Here is an 18,100-nt window from a genome sequence, read left to right on the forward strand (position 1 = left end):
AGCCCTTTTTGATTTACTCAATATTTCTGCATCTTAATGCTTGATGACTCTGAAATCTATCCATACAAATTATTTTTCAGAAAGGTGAAAAATTACAAAGTGAGAGAATCTGGAGTGTTTGAAGACTTTTACGGATTTCTACGACCCTTGGAGGACAGTGTCAAAAAGCTTTAACCCAGCTTGCCCTGTGATCCTCAACGAGCATTTGAGGTTTGAAGGCCTTCTTTGGCAACGTTTTCGCAAGGTTAGATTGTAAAAAGCTAGCTAGGACATACCGTATTCTTCTGCTTATAACCCAACAACATGTAAAACCTCCTTTTGACGATGCTGCTGGGCCGTTGAGTGCGTGCACTATTAGCCAGCTGGTAGAGTGCAAATTGATGACCCATAAAGAGAACGATAATGAGCGACCATGAAGAAGGGGAGAAGGGAGCCTCAACACGCAGGGGAGGAAGAATGGGTTAACAAGGCGATGACATTCAATGATGAACATTGCCCTGTAGCGTGGCTCAACGGTAGCGCGCGCTACACTGCGGTGAAGGCACACCTCAAAGCGAAATTTGCATATGATCCGCACCCAAACTTTGCTGTTATATTTTTGGTGCAGGCTATACATCAAAAATATACGATAACTTCTTTTTGAGTGATCAAACCATTCTTTGTCAGATAAAACTACTTGGCGACCTGGGCTTTACTGATTGCCGTCCCCCTATAGGCCTAAATAAGTATGACATCTTCAGTTTTGCTCAAAGTGTAAGCTATTTGACGCACACTCTGCTCTGCCATCACAAGAATGTGACAAGCGGACAAGCCATGATCTAAACCTCTCCCGCTGTAAAGCGCCATGCAAATCAACACACTAGCAGGTAAAGTTAGTTAAATCAGGATTAATGGCACAAAATCGACTTGGGCCATGCTGCACCAGACACGAGGCATTCACAAACCAATGGTAGAGGATGCAAAAGTTATGTTGTCTGTTCATAAAACCGGTTTGTTCGTGAAACTTCAGGACTTCTGAAGGGGCACAAGTGGTTCATCACCTAAAATCAAAGCGGGGTGTAAAGGTATTTGTAAATTGCATAGTCCGCAGAAGCGAATTATACAATTATTTCAATGAAGTGTTCTTGATGGCAACATGTTTTTGATTCACCGACGCCAGATTTTATAGGTTTAAGTTGAATTTTGTTGTAATCTCTCAAATTCCATTAACTTTACCATATGAAGGTCAGTGCCCTGGCAAATAGCTTGAAGCCATTTGCTAACTGTTACTGTTATTTTAGAAACAGCCTTGTGTTTTGCCTTAGCTGCCCACTCATCCGCCTTTTCATTTCCTGGAATTGCGAAGTAGGTTAGGACCGAGCAGAAGTGGATGGATTGGCCTTGGAATAAACGACTACCCTTGTAGTTTTTTTCCATTGCCATCCTTAGAGTATAACATTCAGCTATGAAAACAGAGACAAGTAGTGGTAGCCTAACAGTAGGTTCCCACGTACCTTCGATGACGCTGCTTTCCTCATAATTTTGCACCTCTGGCTAGTCAGTGTAAATTTCGGTGTAAGAACAGAAGTACAAGTGTAAGTGCCAGAAGACGTACATGCCAGCCTTATAAGCAATCGCAGTCAGTTCATGCGACTACCTGGAAGGTTGACTTGCTGAAAATATCGACAGCATGTGGCGCTATCACATACGCAACATTTATTCTCGCTTAATTTGTGGGGAGGTACGGTTATACAAAACTAACATGGCATATAGGGATCTGGTGGTTGCTGATTGCGGGCAGGTCATCTTCATACAGATGGTGTAGCCTCTGAAGCAATGTGCACTGCCGTAGTCGTCTCCGCAGGTGTGTCTGAGAACTCCCAGAACCTGTCCTTGTTATTTTCGGATTTGGAGACGCCAGCTGTACCTGGGAGAAGCTGACCTTGGTGATGATGCCACGCTACGAAGCCCTGCGGCATGCGCACCATAGCCGCTCAATAAACAAACCCTTTTTGCCTTACCACAGCACCCGAAGCAATCTCGGTGGTCCTCTGTAGTTTTCAAACAAGAACATTCTCTCCCACAGAAAACAGCTGAATACTCAGGAATTAATGAATACTCAGGTGTTGCTTCATGGCACTCTTCAGCGAGAATTTCTGTATGCATGAAGGGCAATGAAATGGCTTCTCACCTGTTCGGGTGTGCAGGTGTTCCTTCATGTTGGACTTGCACGAGAAGTTCTGAGGGCATGAAGGGCATTGAAACAGCTTCTCGTCTGTGTGCTTTCACAAGTATTCCTTCATGCTGGATGTATGCGAGCAGCTTTGAGAGCATGAAGAGCACTGCCATGGCTTCTCGCCTGTGTGAGTGCACAGGTGGTTTTTCACAGTGGACTCATGCGAGAAGCTTTGAAGGGATGAAGGGCATTGAAATTACTTTTCACCTGTGTGTGTGCGCGAGTGGACTTTCAGGTAGCTCTTTCGTGAGAAGCTCCGAAGGCATGAGGGGCACTGAAGTGGCTTCTCGCCTGTGTGGGCGCGCAGGTGTATCTTTAGGCGGGTCCTTTGTGAGAATCTCTGAAGGCATGAAGGGCACTGAAATGGCCTCTCATCTGTGTGGGTTTGCATGTGTTCTTTCATGTTGGACTTGCGTGAGAAGTTCCGGTGGCATGAAGGGCACTGAAATGGCTTCTCGCCTGTGTGAGTGCGCAGGTGGCCTTCCATGTTGGACTTGCATGAGAAGTTCCGGTGGCATGAAGGGCATTGAAATGGCTTCTCGCCTGTGTGGGTGCGCAGGTGGACTTCCATGCTGGACTTATGCAAGAACCTTCGAGGGCATGAAGGGCACTGAAACGGTTTCTCGCCTGTGTGGGTACGCATGTGTTGCTTGACCTGGGACTTTTGTGAGAATCTCTGAAGGCATGAAGGACATTGAAATGGCCGCTCACCCGTGTGGATGCACAAGTGCCTCTTCAGGGCATCTTTTCTTGAGAAGCTCCAAGGGCACAAATGGCACTTAAACAGATGCTCGTCAGTATGTACCCTGACATGGGCTTCCAGATGAAACAGTTTATCAGCCTCACAGTCAGAGAGATTATCTTGGTGGAAGCATCCCTGCCATGAATTGCCACCGTTGGCTGTTGATAGAGAAATAGAAGGCCTCGATGCTGCACAAATGAAACAAAAGTAGCATTATGAAAGGTGAAAAATGAACACAGATACTAAAATTTATGAGCTTTCTTTTCCTTTTTGATTTGGGAGGTCTTGAGGATGATTTCAGGTATAATGGAACAATGACGCTTAGTAGTCCTTTTTGATTTACTCAATATTTCTGCATCTTAATGCTTCATGACTCTGATCCATATTAATGATTTTCCAGAAAGGTAAAAAATTATGAAGTGAGAATCTGGAGTGTTTGAATTCTGTCACACATTTCTACGACCCTTGGAGGACAGTGTCAAAAAGCTTCGACCCAGCTTGCCCTCTGATCCTCAATGAGCATGTGAGGGTTGAAGGCCTTCTTTGGCAAAGTTTTCCTAAGTTTAGATTGTAAAGAGCCAGCTAGAACATACCATATTCTTTCACTTATAACCCACCAACATGTAAAACCTCCTGTTCGGCGATGCTGCTGGGCCATTGAACACAGCTTATCGTGATCGGAGTTCTAATTTGGTGGCGCCGTGTGCAGTATCAGCCAACTAGTAGAGTGCAAATTGGCAACCCATAAAGAGAAGGACAACGAGCGACCATGAAGGCGGGGAGAAGGGAGCCTCAACATGCAGGGGAGGAAGAATGGGTTAACAAGGCGATGACATTCAATCGTGAACATTGCCCTGAAGCGGTAGCATGCGCACCTCAAATCGAAATTTGCATATGATCCGCACCCAAACTTTCCCGTTATATTTTTGGTGCAGGCTATACATCAAAAATATACAATAACTTCTTTTTGGGTGATCAAACCATTCTTTATCAGAGAAAACTGCTTGGCGACCTGGGCTTTACACAGTGCCGTCCTTATAGACCTAACAAAGCATGAGAACATCAGTTTTGCTCAAAGTGTAAACTATCACAGAGTTGCGTTCACTCTTGGGCATGCTCACATATTATGCATGATTTTTGCCAAATATGTCCTCGCTTCTCTGTCCGTTGTACCGGCTAATGGAAAAGAAATCGCATGGGGTGTGGCTGCCACCGCATTAGGCTGCGTTCAAGCAAGCCAAGGAAAGCCTGAAGAATGCACAAGTGTTGGTCCATTCCGACCCCAACAAAAAGCTGAAGCTAGAATGCGACACGTTTCTTTACAGCATGGGAGCAGTGCTGTTTCATTCGGAAGGAAATGAGCATAGGCCAATTGGATTCCGTTCCAGAACGCTAAGGTTGGCGGAATAGAATTATTCGCAGTTGGAACGAGAAGCGTTGGCACTTATTTTTGCCGTATCTCGTTTCTGGGATTATCTTTTAGGTCAGCAGTTTACTCTGGTCATGAACCATCAGCCCCTGCTTGGGCTACTGAGGCCTGATCGCCAGACACCTATGATGGTGGCTGCTCGCATTCAACGGTGGGCACTGTTCCTGGGCAACTATGTAGTACCAGTACAAGCTGCAGTATGTGTCTGGGAAGCAGCTGCTGACAGCAGATGCCCTCAGCAGACTTCCAGTAGTGGCGACTGATACAGCATTGGATGACGACCCAGCCGAGTACGTCTTGTCATTTGAGGCCCTGGATGAAGGTAGTGTACAACCCACGAATTACAAGAGCTAACTGCCAAGGACCCAGTGTTAGTCCGTGTCGCACGCTTTATATATTGCATGGGTGGCCGCGAACGGCTAAAGGAATGGAGAAGTCGTTGCTGCCATTCTTCGACTGGAAGTTGGAGCTGTTTTGGGTCCATAAGCTAGTCTACTGGGAAGTCGGGTTGCGATACCGTCTGCGGCACAGAGAAGGACGTTACAGCTGCTACGCGAAAAGCACCAGGGCGCATCGGCCATGAAATCGGTTGCACGGTCATTATTCTGGTGGCCAGGTACTGACAGGGACATACAGGACGTGTCAGCACAGTGTGAAAATTGTGAGCAAAATCTACCCATGCCGGCAGCAGCCCCGCCAATAAGTTGGTCCAAGACATTTATTTAATTAGCATACTTTCAGGGCCCAAAGGCACTACAGAAAGGAGTGGGGGAAAAATGGCAAGGCATGCAGCAAACAAACAAAAACATTACAAGGCGTCTTGTAAAGCGATCTTGAACTTGTGGTCATCAGTTATGCTGGCGATTGTGGAGGGAAGGTGGTTCCATGCGACACTTGTTCTAGAAACAAAAGAGTCATTACACAATTTTGTGCGACAAGAAGGTAGACCCACCTTGAAGCGATGATCGGTCCTTGAAGACAAGTAATGAGGTGGATGAAACAGAACGTCTTTCATCTCGTTGTTATAATAATAGATTTTATGAAAAAGGCTAAGGTGAGATGACTTTCGATGCAACGAAAGATCAGGCAAGTTTAGGGTTTTCCTCATAGATGAAAGATCAGGCAAGTTTAGAGTATTCTTCATAGATGTGACACTGGAATGACGTGAATAATTCGATAAGATGAAATATGCTCCATGATTCTGAATGGCTTCAAGAGTTTGAGTGAGTGTAGTCTGAGTATGATTCCATATGGCGCATGTGTACTCTAATTTAGGACGTACCAAGGTTTTGTAAAGTGTAAACTTCAGGGATGATGGGGCATCAAAAAAGTTTCGACGCAGATAACCAAGCGTGCGATTGGCATTATTCACTACATATTCGGCATGCATATTCTACAACAGATTAGAAGAAATGTGAACACCTACGTATTTGTAGCTGTCAACAGATGGTAATGGAATATTATTGAGGCAGTAAGTACGTGGACGATGATTAGTGCTGTGGCAAGAAACCTGCATACTTTTACATTTAGTTGTATTAAGCGTCATGAGCCATTGACTGCACCATTCAAATACCCTATCTAGATCATGTTGCAGGTTGAGATAATCGGCATGGCTAGTAATTTTCTGGTAAACCACGCAGTCATCTGCAAACAGTCGGACAGTTGAGGAAGAAAGGCAAGTAGGAAGATCTTTAATATAAATCAAGAAGAGCAGAGGGCCCAAAACGAACCCTTGCGGGACACCAGATGTTACGGCACAATTAGGTGAAGAGAAGTCGTTAGCCGTCACATACTGACTACGGTTAGAGAGAAATTCCTTAATCTATGCAAGTGAATTGGGGGTCTATGTTAAGTTGATTAAGGTTGAAGATAAGTAGATCATGTGAGACGAAGTCAAATGCTTTAGCAAAATTTAAATATATGCAATCAGTACCAAAGTCATGATCCGCGTTAATAAACAAGTCATTAGTAAAACACAGCAATTGTGTTTCGCACGAAACTGCTTTACAGAATCCATGCTTATAAATGCTGAAGAAGGAATTGCACTCAATGAATTCAATGAGGTGCGACTATATTATATGCTCTAGGATTTTTGCTGGAATGGATGCTAATGATATGGGGCGGTAATTATTGGGGGAATGTACATCACCATATTTTTGCACAGGGACCACCTTCCCTATCTTCCAATCAGAGGGCAATGTAGACATCTGCATTGACTGTTGAAAAAGCTTTGAGAATATCAGTGAAGAATAAACTTGTGTACACTTCAGCATTTTTGATGAGATACAATCTGGACCGGCCGACGAAGACATACTTAAGTTGACAATCAGCCTTTTGACACCAACTGCATCAATAGCGATAGAATCTGTTGGCAGGTAGCCTCTGATCCACATTGATTTTGCAGGGCCAACAGCAGGCCAGATTATACTTGTGGCGGGTGATGCGCATACTAAACGGATTGAAGTGGTTTCCATGAGGCACGTGAACATGGCTCGTACTGTTCCCCATTTGCGAAGCATGTTTTACCGTTTTGGAGTGCCGCGCACAATCAAACTATTTGATGCGCACTCTGCTCTACCATCACAGGATTGTGACAAGTGATTGCTGAAATGGACAAGGAATAGTCTAAACAAACCTCTCCCTCTGCAAAGCGCAATGCAAATCAACACACTAGCAGGTAAAGTTAGTTAAATCGAGATTAATGGCACAAAAGCGACTTGGGCCGTGCACCAGGCACAAGGCATTCACAAAACAATGGTAGAGGGTGGAAAAGCTGCATTGCTCGAAAGCATGTTCATAAAACCAGTTCTTCGAAAAAGTTTAGGACTTCTGAAGGGCACAAGTGGTTCAGCTCCCAAAATCAAAGCGGGCTGTAACAATATTTGTGAATTGTATATTTATTTAATTATGTGATTAAGTAAGTTGCAGTTTGTTGTTTTTTCTCAAACTAGATTCACTTTGCCATTTGGAGGTCAGCACTTGGCGAATAGATTGAAGCCCGTTGCTAACTGATACTGTTATTTTCAAAATAGCCTGGTGTTTTGCCTTAGCTGCACACTTATCCGCCGTTTCATTTCCTGGAATCGCGATGTGGCTTGGGACCGAGCAGAAGTGGATGGATTGGCCTTGAAATAAACGACTCTTGTTGTTTTCATTGCCATCCTTAGAGCATAACATTCAGCTATGAAAACAGAGACAAGTCATGGCAGCCTAACAGTATGTTCCGACATACCTTTGATGACGCTGCTTCCCTCATAATATTGCACCTCTTACGAGTTGGTGCAAAATTCTGTGTAAGTGTGGCATGTTTCTTGTACTGAGCGAGACTTGTGTATTATGTGTTCATGTGGGGTTATCGCGCTTCTTTATGTGTGTTAACAAAAAATCAAGCAACTGTGTAATGTCATCCCAATGTGGTAGTCTGGTTGGCCTGTTAGCAACAGAAAGTGCTTCATTAGGGACGTCGTATTCTCAGCATTTTTCCTCGCACCATAGTATGAGAAGCCTAGTTGCATGTGGTTTGTTAGCGAAGGGTAGTCTTGTATCGAAGCTGGTGATAATGTTATCGAACTTAGAGAATGAGGCAAGCATGTGTTGTGTTCTTCTATGCTCCAAGGACAGCTCATTACTATCCGAGTATAAACTGGGTATAGGGGATGTCCTGTAGGCACTGGTTGCTAGGCATAGCCCTTCATTATGAACTGGATCTAACTGCTGAGGGTACGACTGTCTGGCTGAGCCATAATTTATGCAGCTAGAGTCTATCTTACTGCATACTAAGCAACGACAGATACATAGAAGACATTGGCAGTCAAAGCTCCAGTGCTTCTAGGACAGGATATTGAGAATGTTAAGCTTTGTTGCGCAATGGCTACCCTGTTCAGGACAGGATATTGAGAATGTTAAGCTTTGTTGCGCAATGGCTACCCTGTTCAGGACAGGATATTGAGAATGTTAAGATTTGTTGCGCAATGGCTACCCTGTTAACAGTGAACGTGGAGACGCTGTGGAGGGATCTCACTGTGAGCACCACGCACGAGTTCTACTGATAACAGCAGATTCAATTGAATTTGCTCACTCGTCTCTCACTTGTCGTAGGGAAAATGCTTGATTTTTTGCATTGCAAAGGTGGATGAGGTTTTAGCACATCGTAACAAGAGTGCTGCAGAAGACCAACTATCTGCTGGAATAAATTGGCGGTAAATAAGAGGTTTTGTCTGCCACTGCAAACACTGAGCAAAAAACCTGAAGTTGCTATCAACAGTAGAGGATCAAAACAAGAGCATGGCCAGCAGTCACTTGAAGACAACTACAGGTCAGCTGAGGTGATAGCTGGCGTGCACCTCGAGTGCCCAGGACATGCTGCTCAATGCCTGACGGCAGTATTGTGAACGCCTAGCCCTGCTTAGTCATGTGCTGTGGTATGTCAACAATGAAAGCTGTCCAAGAACAAGAATGCCGACATTTCCCATGTGGTTTTCGCCCCTTTCAATGAATGAGCATATTGATAACACAAAGTATGCATTGCAGTTAACTGCATTAAGGCATATTGTTTGAATTTTATTCACCTCAAACACAGGGGCCGACTTACCTTCAGAATTTATCTATATTCACGTTTTTACACTAATATACTGATTTAGGCATAACTAAAAGACTCACTGCGTTTAACGTTATCCTAAAGCAACTTAAGCGCTACAACACCAGCGCAAGAAGGCTCTAGATTAAGCTCTACCACCTAAGGTGCTTCAATGTGTTCGGTAGAGCAGTATTCTTGCATTGTGCGTTCACTCAGAATGCAGATAAAAATGAAGAACCAACTAATATGTACTCAGCAACAGGAGGTAATACACACGTTAGCAGGTTATACGAAGCTAGGCAGACTTCGCTATTTACCACAAACTCACACAAACAAGCAAATGTACGAGAAGTGCCGGTCACTGCCCACCTGAGGTGGCGCTTGACTGATCCACAGTCTCCGTAGTCTGCACGCTCCTCGACTCGCTGCCTGCTCTGAAGCAGCAACCAACAGACTTCTCAGCCAGAGGCAAGCTGTACTGTGTGCCAACCTCAACCTGACCAATGACCTTGGAAGGGGTGTGGCAAGCTGTTAGGGTGGTGATACTTTCAGCTAGGCTCATCTCATTTGTGAGGCCTGCAGAAAATAATTGGAGTGATTGGAATCCTGTTACAGCATCGATAACAAGTGGCAAATCCAACACTAGAATAAATGCAAGGGCACCACTATACAATGTGCAGCCATGGAACACAACATAACCTTTTCGGTTCAGTATTCCTAAAGGGTAACAAGGGACAATCCACAGTGAATACTCGAAAGCAAGGCAACCTTTTCCTGTGTAAGGTTTACGACAACAGCACGCGTCCCCGACTCTTTTTCACCTCATACATTTTAAAGCTATTGCCGGAGTCTAAATAATGCAAAGTGGATGCAACATCCTAAGGTCATCGCCATCAGCTTACTTAATGTCCTCTGTGGGATCCCCGCTTGCCCCAGGTCTTGGGCCAGTTGATACAATCCTATGCTTGCAGATTTTCTATTTCTTCACACTACTTAATTGTCTGCTGTCCATGATTGCACGTCAGTTCTAGTGGTACTCATTCAGCAGCCCCATCAGACCGTCGGTTACCTACAAAACACATTGCATTGCTTGCCAAAGTTTATGTTTAATGCAATAGCATTTTTAAGAACTTCACGAACGCCACCCAGTTAGCAGTATGTATGTATGTATGTATGTATGTATGTATGTGTGCGTGCGTGTGTGCGTGCGTGTGTGTGTGTGTGTGTACACTCTAAAAGAAACTTTACACCCTTTGGGGTGTATATCTGCCATACAACAATTGTCATCTGCCTTGCTTGCGTTTCCTTTTTGAAAATGCCGCGCCCGCTACTTTCCTGTCGGCAATGCTATGTAATGCTGATAAGGCACATGCCGTTCGTTACTGGGAAGTACCAGGCTCGCAGCGCTGAAGAAAGGAAATGCGGACAAGACAGATGACGTTTATTGTTCTGTGGCAAGACACGACTCAAAGGGTATAAACTTCTCTTAGAGTGTATGTATGTATGCATGCTCCTAACCTCTTTCCCGCCAACTTGGGGCACTGAGCAGTCTATGGTCAAATGGGCAGAGCATTTGGCTGCTGTGCTGAAGGAACCGAGTTGAAAACCAACTTTCAGCCCAATTTGTGTCACTAAGCATGTAACAATGGGTATGTGCTGCTCTTCAATGATCCTGGGCGGCTTCTCCCAGTGATCTTCATTTACCCCTGTCTTGCGTTGGCCCATTTCAAGTTGTGCCTGCAAATTCTCTTAATTTCATCATCCCATCTAACTTTCTGCTGTCCTCGACAGTATTTTCCTCTCCTTCACATCCTAGTTATGGTTTCACTTATTACCTTTAATGTTACCTTTATATTACTGTTCTAAAGCTGCACATTTGTCTGAGAGCACCAGGCTGAATTCATCTGCTTTTATCCTGAGTGTGTCTAGGTTGGTCTGTTTCCTCTTAGCTTATATGGTCTTTCCCTCTTTCAAATTGAGAACTGTCCTAGACCTCACTGACCTATGTACACTACCATTTACCATATCTGACACTTCTACATTCTGCACTACGCTATGGCCAGCCAGCATTGCAGTAGTCTCTCGGTAGAGGTTGACAGGGGCAGGCCTAGGGCTTGCTTGTAGGCTGTTAGCAGCACCGTGTCTAGTTTCTCGCCATCTGATGTGTAAGGCAGCATGCATATCCAAACAAGGCAACCGGCAGGGAAGGTCGGCCTGCTTCAGTACACCAGGTTCAATTTCCAGTACTAGCGACGAATCGAACCTTCGCCTTTGGCTCAGGTTTGTCCATAAAGTGGTGCATTGATTGGCGAGAGATTAATTTACTAGTGTGGTTTTGGGAGTTCGGATTCTCACTCATTTTTCTAAATTCCAATAATTAAGAATTTGCTGGTACTAACGGGGCTTTTTAGTTATCCTTCAATTCGAATTATCAGGATTTCACTGTACTACTAGGCTTGTGTGACTATTCAATATTTTTCGTATTCGATTGAATATTATGCTATTCAATATTTTCTTTGGCTCAAATTTGGAATTTGAAGTTTTCCAAGCACTCAGAATGAACAAATATGCATTTAAAGACATGGCCAATCAACACCACGACCTACTGAACTTCAGACCTGCACAAATGCCCCTTGCCCAGCACCCCTGATCTAGTACAACTGTTTTTCCTCTAGGGACAGAACGTACAGGTAGAATGGCGCTAGTCATAACCTGTTCGCTTTCGTCTGCTTCCGTGATTTAGTCCAACGCTCATGCTGCCACTTCGACAGGCACAAAGCGCTTGTATTGATGGTGATTGAATAAATTCAAAAATATAGAAAGAAAACAAAATTTCCTAATGTTCTGTATTTGAATAAGAAAGGTATATGAGTATTGGTGGGATAGGATAAACTAATGAATAACCTAATGTCAGAAATAACATTAGGATTTACTGCTGTCCGCCGTAATGAAAGGCAGAAGATCTGGTAAAACATTTCACATGTAATTCCTGCGCCTGAAGTGTGCAAGAAATGGGTCGTCTGCTTCAAGGAAAAGTGAGCACAGCTTTTCTTTTAATATTAAGTGTTGTCTAGGTGAGTTGAAAGCTTGCAAAAGGGATCCCAATGCTTTACAACGTGCTGCACTGCAGGCCTTGTGTCACACAACTCTTTGCAAACTGCAAAGCTAGCTTTTCTGCATGGTACGCTGGCAGCACAACGGTGGTGTGAAAGATATGTACTCAGTGAATTCGAAGCTGTATGTGTAGCTCTCGTCTTGAACTCACGAGCAACGTTTAAGGGTTAAAATGAGTGGTAATTCGTTCTGTCGTCGGTGGTGGTTTCTAGTTTCTAAAAAGTGCAGAAAACGAACCTTACAATGTAAACAGCGAAACTGTTGTGAACCTTACGAACTCTATAAACAATGTGACTTAATGTGCAAAATCTGTGTAGTTCGCTACTGCACGAAAAAGGCACTAGGAGCAGCTATTTAATGCTATTTTAGAGAGCAGCAAACTACACGCACCAACATTTTTCAGGTTCTGGCAGTCAACCTTTAGAGCAAAGCCTTGTGACATCACTGTCACTGTGTTCGCAAAAATCAACTATGCAAGCAGTTCGTCACAACCGCCGCCATACTAATTACAATGCCGCACCAGTCAACCATAGAGTAGCAGACAAACAGGTTACAAAAGCGACACGAACGGCCAACGGTTGAACGAAAGTGGGCACAAGTGGAGCGATTATTTGAATACTGATCTTACAGCACCACTAGCTTCTCTCTTGATCCAGTCAGTGCATGACGGCAACCTAAGTTTAGGACGTCTAAGTTGTCTGGATCAACTTTTCGGACATTAGATGCAAGCGCGATGCCACTGAAAATGACGGCCACGAAGAAAGTTTGTTCCTATATTCTCACTTTCACAGATGGTTTCTCCATTTCTTGAGAGCCATACAATCACTGCAAGTAAATATGCGCCGACTCGGTACGAAACCGAACACTGGCCGCCAACACCCGGCAAGGAAGCGCTAGTTAGGCCTAACAGCAAATACACCATCAGACATCACATTATTATTGAACCTAGCTGGCTAGATGTGCAAAGACCTCGAACACAGATCCTAATAATGCCTTGCACTTTGCATTAATGGATAACGTGTGTGTGTGTCTGGTGCGATTGACTGGTCTACTTTGGAGAACCGTTAGTGGCATTAGGACGTGTCAAGTAACCTCCTCAACAACACTTTCCAATGTGATGGAGATTTAAATTGTGGATTTGGGAGCTGAAAGAGGTGTAAAGTAATGCCCCCTAATGCATTTCTCTTCTATTTGCCACTATTAAAAATTTTATAATATTTACATGACACTAGTATGTGCATTGAACCTAGACATGCGAGTGCTTGCCAGCACCCCTCATAAGTATGATCGCAGATGTGAGGCTTCATTTCAGCCATAGGGATTACAATGCAGTCCACTTACAACAATATAAAAAAGAACAAAAAAGTGTTTCATTAATTTTTTTCGATCAATGCGATCATTGCAACCGATCATTGCTATATCTAGACTGCTGCAAAAAAAGAAATAAAGCTGTCAAATAGCGCTTTGTAGCTCCAAACACAAATTTGGCACTTGAAATAAAAAATACACATTGTAGAAAGTAGGCTGTGAAAAAAATGAAATGTTTATTTACACCTCTAAGTAGCCTGTCGAGCATTAGGTGCACTGAAATCGTAAGAAATCTGCAAATGCTTTTGCGGAAGTTTCATGTTTACAACTGTAGTGTGCATCACATCCCGCTGCTGCATGAACACTGGTGGCCATCCATAAGAGTGCACGAAATCAATGAGGAACTCGATCAATGACAGCGCATTTTGTGTGAACATCGGGGTCGAGGTCAAAGACGGGCCATTTTCAATCTGATTGTCACTGCAGCTGCTGTCGTCACACAACGCCGCGATTTGTCACGACAATGGTCGCCTTGGAGATCTCTTCACAAAGAGACGCAGCACTATCTGCACTCAAACTCCTTCATTGAAGTACCACCTGTTTCATTGTGCATAGCAATCATCATCATCATCATCAGCCTGGTTACGCCCACTGCAGGGCAAAGGCCTCTCCCACACAGTAACAACCACACGAAGAGAGGAGACAATGAAAGCATGAAGGATTTACTTGTAGGTACCGAAAGTGAAGATGAGGAATGATGTACACATGGCAAATGAGTGTTAACAAGTCTAAAATTCGAAAAAGAAGTAAGACACTGAATGAGGACACTGAGATGAATGTGTAAAATTAATGGGCGAGAGAATCTGGAATGACGACATCCTGGATTGCTAGCACTTAAAAATTCCAAGATTGCAAGCATTGCAACCCATCTACAAAATGGGAAGGCCAAGATGGTTTGACAAGATAATGGGACGGGAGGAAAACTTAACCTTCATGAAGGCAATTAGATTAACTGTCATGATAAAATTAGCCTAACAAACAGTGACAAGAGGCATTAATTTAGAGAAATTTTGCATGACATGGCTGGTGTGGTTGGAGGAGAGGGGAGAAACACATATGATGTGGGAACATTATATTAGCCAATGCTGTGTTCATATCAGCAGGACAAATTTTGTTATAATCCCTGCTTCTAGAAGGTCATGGGAGACTTCTGGCATTTAACTACAATAAAAGAGAGATAGTGTAATAAATGATTAATAAAAACACCATGTTTTGAACACAGAATGAGAAATGGGTTGCTACACAGAGGGTGAAGAGATGAAACAATATCAAAGATGCATTTTGACCTCTTAAGTTTCCACATTCTTATCAAACAAGAGTGCAAGCCTGAAGCTCTTGTTGGTAAGGTTGCTGGCACCTTCTTTAGCAAATTAAGGTGTGATCTTGTGTGAAAGAAATTGTGCAGAAACCATTGACGATGACTGTCAGTGTAAGCAAATAAAGTGAACGAATTTTTTCTTCCCCAAGTACGACGACTAACCGTGACAGACCTCCAACTAACAATGAAAATGGGTGGAAGAGCAAATGTAAAAGCTATCCGCTTCAAAAGATTTCATTGTAGCCACATGTCCAAGCCAGAACCCAATGTACAGAAGGTACCACGCTGCTACACATAAAGCTTAGAGCAAGTGACAATGCTACAAGAATATACCACCATATCAACACTATACCAACTGTTGCCGATCACAGCTCAGTCAAATACTGAGACATTCAAGCATACCTGCTGGCCTGCAGAGCTATTTCTGATGTGGCTGGGGCAGTTTAGGCCCTTGTCTCGGCTGACTGGCATTCCCCGAGTACGAGACCTAAACTAAAACTTAAACTAAACTTTCGCGCACCATTCACACGCATCGCTCATGGTGTAGCCATTGCATCGTGCAGATAGACACAGTCTTATGGCTAAGTCAGATGCTGAGAATGCAGCTGGCAAGTGATAGTGCCCCTGGTGCAAGTGGCGTTGGTGAACAACAGTGGTCCCATAGAAAAATGGCTCACAGCTAATAATGGTCAGTGGTAAGTTTGCAGCACATTTATTCTTCTACGATTTATCGTCTTGGGACAGCTGGAAGCAAGTTTTCTGGATTCTTCTACTGTGTCTTTTGTGATGGCACCAGGCATCAAGTGCAATGCATAATTTAATTGTTATTTAATCGAATATTTAAATGGCAAACCTTAATAGCTCAAATATGTGAACAAGCCTTGTCACCTGTCTAGCACGGTAGTGATTGGGTGTCATACATCACTCAAGCCACCATTATTGAACTCCTCCTTTAGTGGAGCTGTACATGTAATAGAAGCAACAACACGCCTTGAGCAAATGGATATACATACCAAATTCTGAACTGAGCCAACCAGCGGCAATCGGCACTTGCAGCTATTTGCTGTCAACGATGCAGAGACCAGCTAGAACGTCATGGCCACAACAAACATCAGCAGAAGCTGTAAAGACAGCAGCAGCAAAGCAAAACACATTAGACAAATGGCTGTACACACAGCCAGGGATATGAGCCTGGGGCACTTCACCGCGTAACTGCCACAAATTGAAACGTATGCTCCTCACACAACCGGGAAAAAAGTTTTAGCTGTATATAAGCATCACGAGTGTATAGACTTGGTCTAGTTAGTTAGTAACTGATATCCTAAAAACAGCGCAGATAAAAATTAAGGCAGACACAGATCCTGTGCCATCTGCCTTCTTGGTGTTTTCACAATTTCGATCACGGATGCAAAGTTGCGCACGTCATATATGAACACCGAAAGGAACGGCCTTGTGCACAATAGAGGGACGAGCTGATTCGCGCACTCGTATATTTTTGAAAGTGACTGCAAGCAACAGCAGCAGGGAAGTGAGTGTGGTTACGTGTTCGCTCACCACGCACATATTGCACGGCATAACTTCACAGTTGACGCATAAGGGCTGCTAAGCTTTAGGTGAAGAAAATAGACTGTCACTACCTGTGCATATGCATGTGTTGGGCACGCGGAAGGTGTCACCTTTTACACATCGCGACTAAGCACCCGCCTGTCGCACATTACATTCTACTGTTTTTTCAACTAAGGGCAGCGCGTACGACCTGCCGCAGTGCCCATCGAAGGCACGATAGGTGGATCAATTGGGGTGGACCTGCGATCTCTGCGAGACCGCGGCAACTGTTTCGCGCTAGCTGGCATTTTGAGATCACTTCATACCGCATGAATTCGCCACGACCGGAATTACCAAACGCGGTTGTTTCAAGTGTCAACAAACGAATAAAACGCCTCAAGGTACTCTCACCTTTTTTTCCAGATGCGTTGTGGTAGCACATTAGAGAAGGGAAACTGTACCGTCCACAGCCGTACCATAGTGGTACCAGCGCGTACCGGTGGCACAGAACACCTATGCCGATGGTGCGACCATAGGTACGACCACGACCTACTGAACTACAGACCTGCACAGAGCTCCCTCCTCCAGCACGCCTGGTCTAGTTCGCCCCTTTTGCCGCTAGGGAAAGAACGTACGAGCAGAGTGGCGCTAGTCATAACCTGTTCGCTGTCGTCTGCTTCTGTGATCTGTTCAGCGCTTCTCTTGCCATTTCGGCAGGCACAAAGCGCTTGTTTTGGCGGTAAATGAGTAAATTCACAAATATACAAAAGAAGACATATTTGCGAATGCTTTGCGTTTGAATAGTGAAACTAGAAGAGTATGAGCGGTGCAAGAAATGTAAACAACGAGCATAGGTGGCCGCTGCAATGCTAGATCAACGGCATAAGTTTCCCTTTCCTAGCCTCCTTAAGAGACTGGAAAAATTGTTTAAAAAGATTCATAGGATAATCTAGCTTTCTTTAGTTGATTACAGACAGCCTAATGTCGTAGATGACATTAGGATTTACTACTGTGTGCCGTAGTGAAAGGAAGATGATCTGGTAAAAGTATAGTAAAAGTATTCACTAGTAAGTCCTCCACCCGATATGTGCAATAGTCTGATCGATTCTGTTACAAGGGAAGGTGAGCATATCTTGTTTTTAATATCGTTGGATGTCTAGCTCAGTAGAAAGCTTGCAAAAAATTAAGCGATCCCAGTGCTTTAAAACGTGCTGCTGTGCAGGCCTTAAAAATCGTGTCACGGAACTCTTTTCAAACTGTAAAGCTAGCTTTTCCGCGTAGTACGGCGGCAGCATAACGGTGGTGCTGAAGATACGTACGCAGTGAAGCTGTGTGCGTAATTCACTTTTTGAACTCGTGACGCATTCACGGACAACTTTTAAGAGTTAAAATGAGTGGTAATCGTTCTGTCGTCGAACATTACGGTGGCTTCAAGTTTCTAAAGAGCGCAGACGCGAATTTTACAACGTGTACAATTAAACTGTTGGGTACGTTGCGAACTCTATACACAATGCGTTTTATAATAATCTCCTTGAAAAAGGCAGTGGGGGCGGCTATTTAACGCTATTTTAGAGAGCAGCGGACTACACGCTCCCACATTTTTTAGGTTCGGGGAGTCAACTTTTGGAGCCAAGTGACCGATCAAAGCCTTGTGACATCCCTGTCACTGTGTTAGCAAAAATCGTCAACTAGAGAAGCAGTTCGTCGCAACACAACAGCTGCCGTACTACTTACAACGCCGCACAACCGCCCACCGCGTAGCAGACGAACAGGTTATAAAAGCGCCACCTACG

At 44.1% G+C, this 18,100-nt stretch overlaps 3 protein-coding genes across 7 annotated transcripts in view; 1 reads left to right on the forward strand and 2 right to left on the reverse strand.

The window, feature by feature from the left end:
- Positions 1 to 3,142, forward strand: part of LOC135913737 (zinc finger protein 84-like) — a 104,974-nt gene extending 101,832 nt beyond the window's left edge. The window contains exon 8 of the mRNA XM_065446365.2: positions 1,832 to 3,142. The gene's annotated coding sequence lies outside the window, so the exon portion shown is untranslated. The remainder of the gene's footprint in view (positions 1 to 1,831) is intronic.
- The window catches only part of LOC135913739 (zinc finger protein OZF-like), a 48,432-nt gene extending 31,555 nt beyond the window's left edge, over positions 1 to 16,877 (reverse strand). For 4 of the 5 annotated variants that reach the window (XM_065446370.1, XM_065446368.1, XM_065446367.1 and 1 more), the window contains exons 1-3: positions 16,719 to 16,877; positions 15,776 to 15,883; positions 9,332 to 9,538 (exon numbers count right to left, since the gene is read on the reverse strand). In XM_065446370.1, coding sequence (XP_065302442.1) covers positions 9,332 to 9,524 — 193 coding nt within the window. In that variant the 5' untranslated portion in view covers positions 9,525 to 9,538; positions 15,776 to 15,883; positions 16,719 to 16,877. The remainder of the gene's footprint in view (positions 1 to 9,331; positions 9,539 to 15,775; positions 15,884 to 16,718) is intronic. The other variant, XM_065446369.1, reaches the window with a different exon arrangement.
- Positions 1 to 18,100, reverse strand: part of LOC135913740 (zinc finger protein OZF-like) — a 269,769-nt gene that overhangs the window by 129,337 nt on the left and 122,332 nt on the right. The gene's annotated exons all lie outside the window — the stretch shown is intronic.

The sequence above is a fragment of the Dermacentor albipictus genome, chromosome 8, assembly GCF_038994185.2.
Source record: "Dermacentor albipictus isolate Rhodes 1998 colony chromosome 8, USDA_Dalb.pri_finalv2, whole genome shotgun sequence".
Lineage (NCBI taxonomy): Eukaryota > Metazoa > Arthropoda > Arachnida > Ixodida > Ixodidae > Dermacentor > Dermacentor albipictus.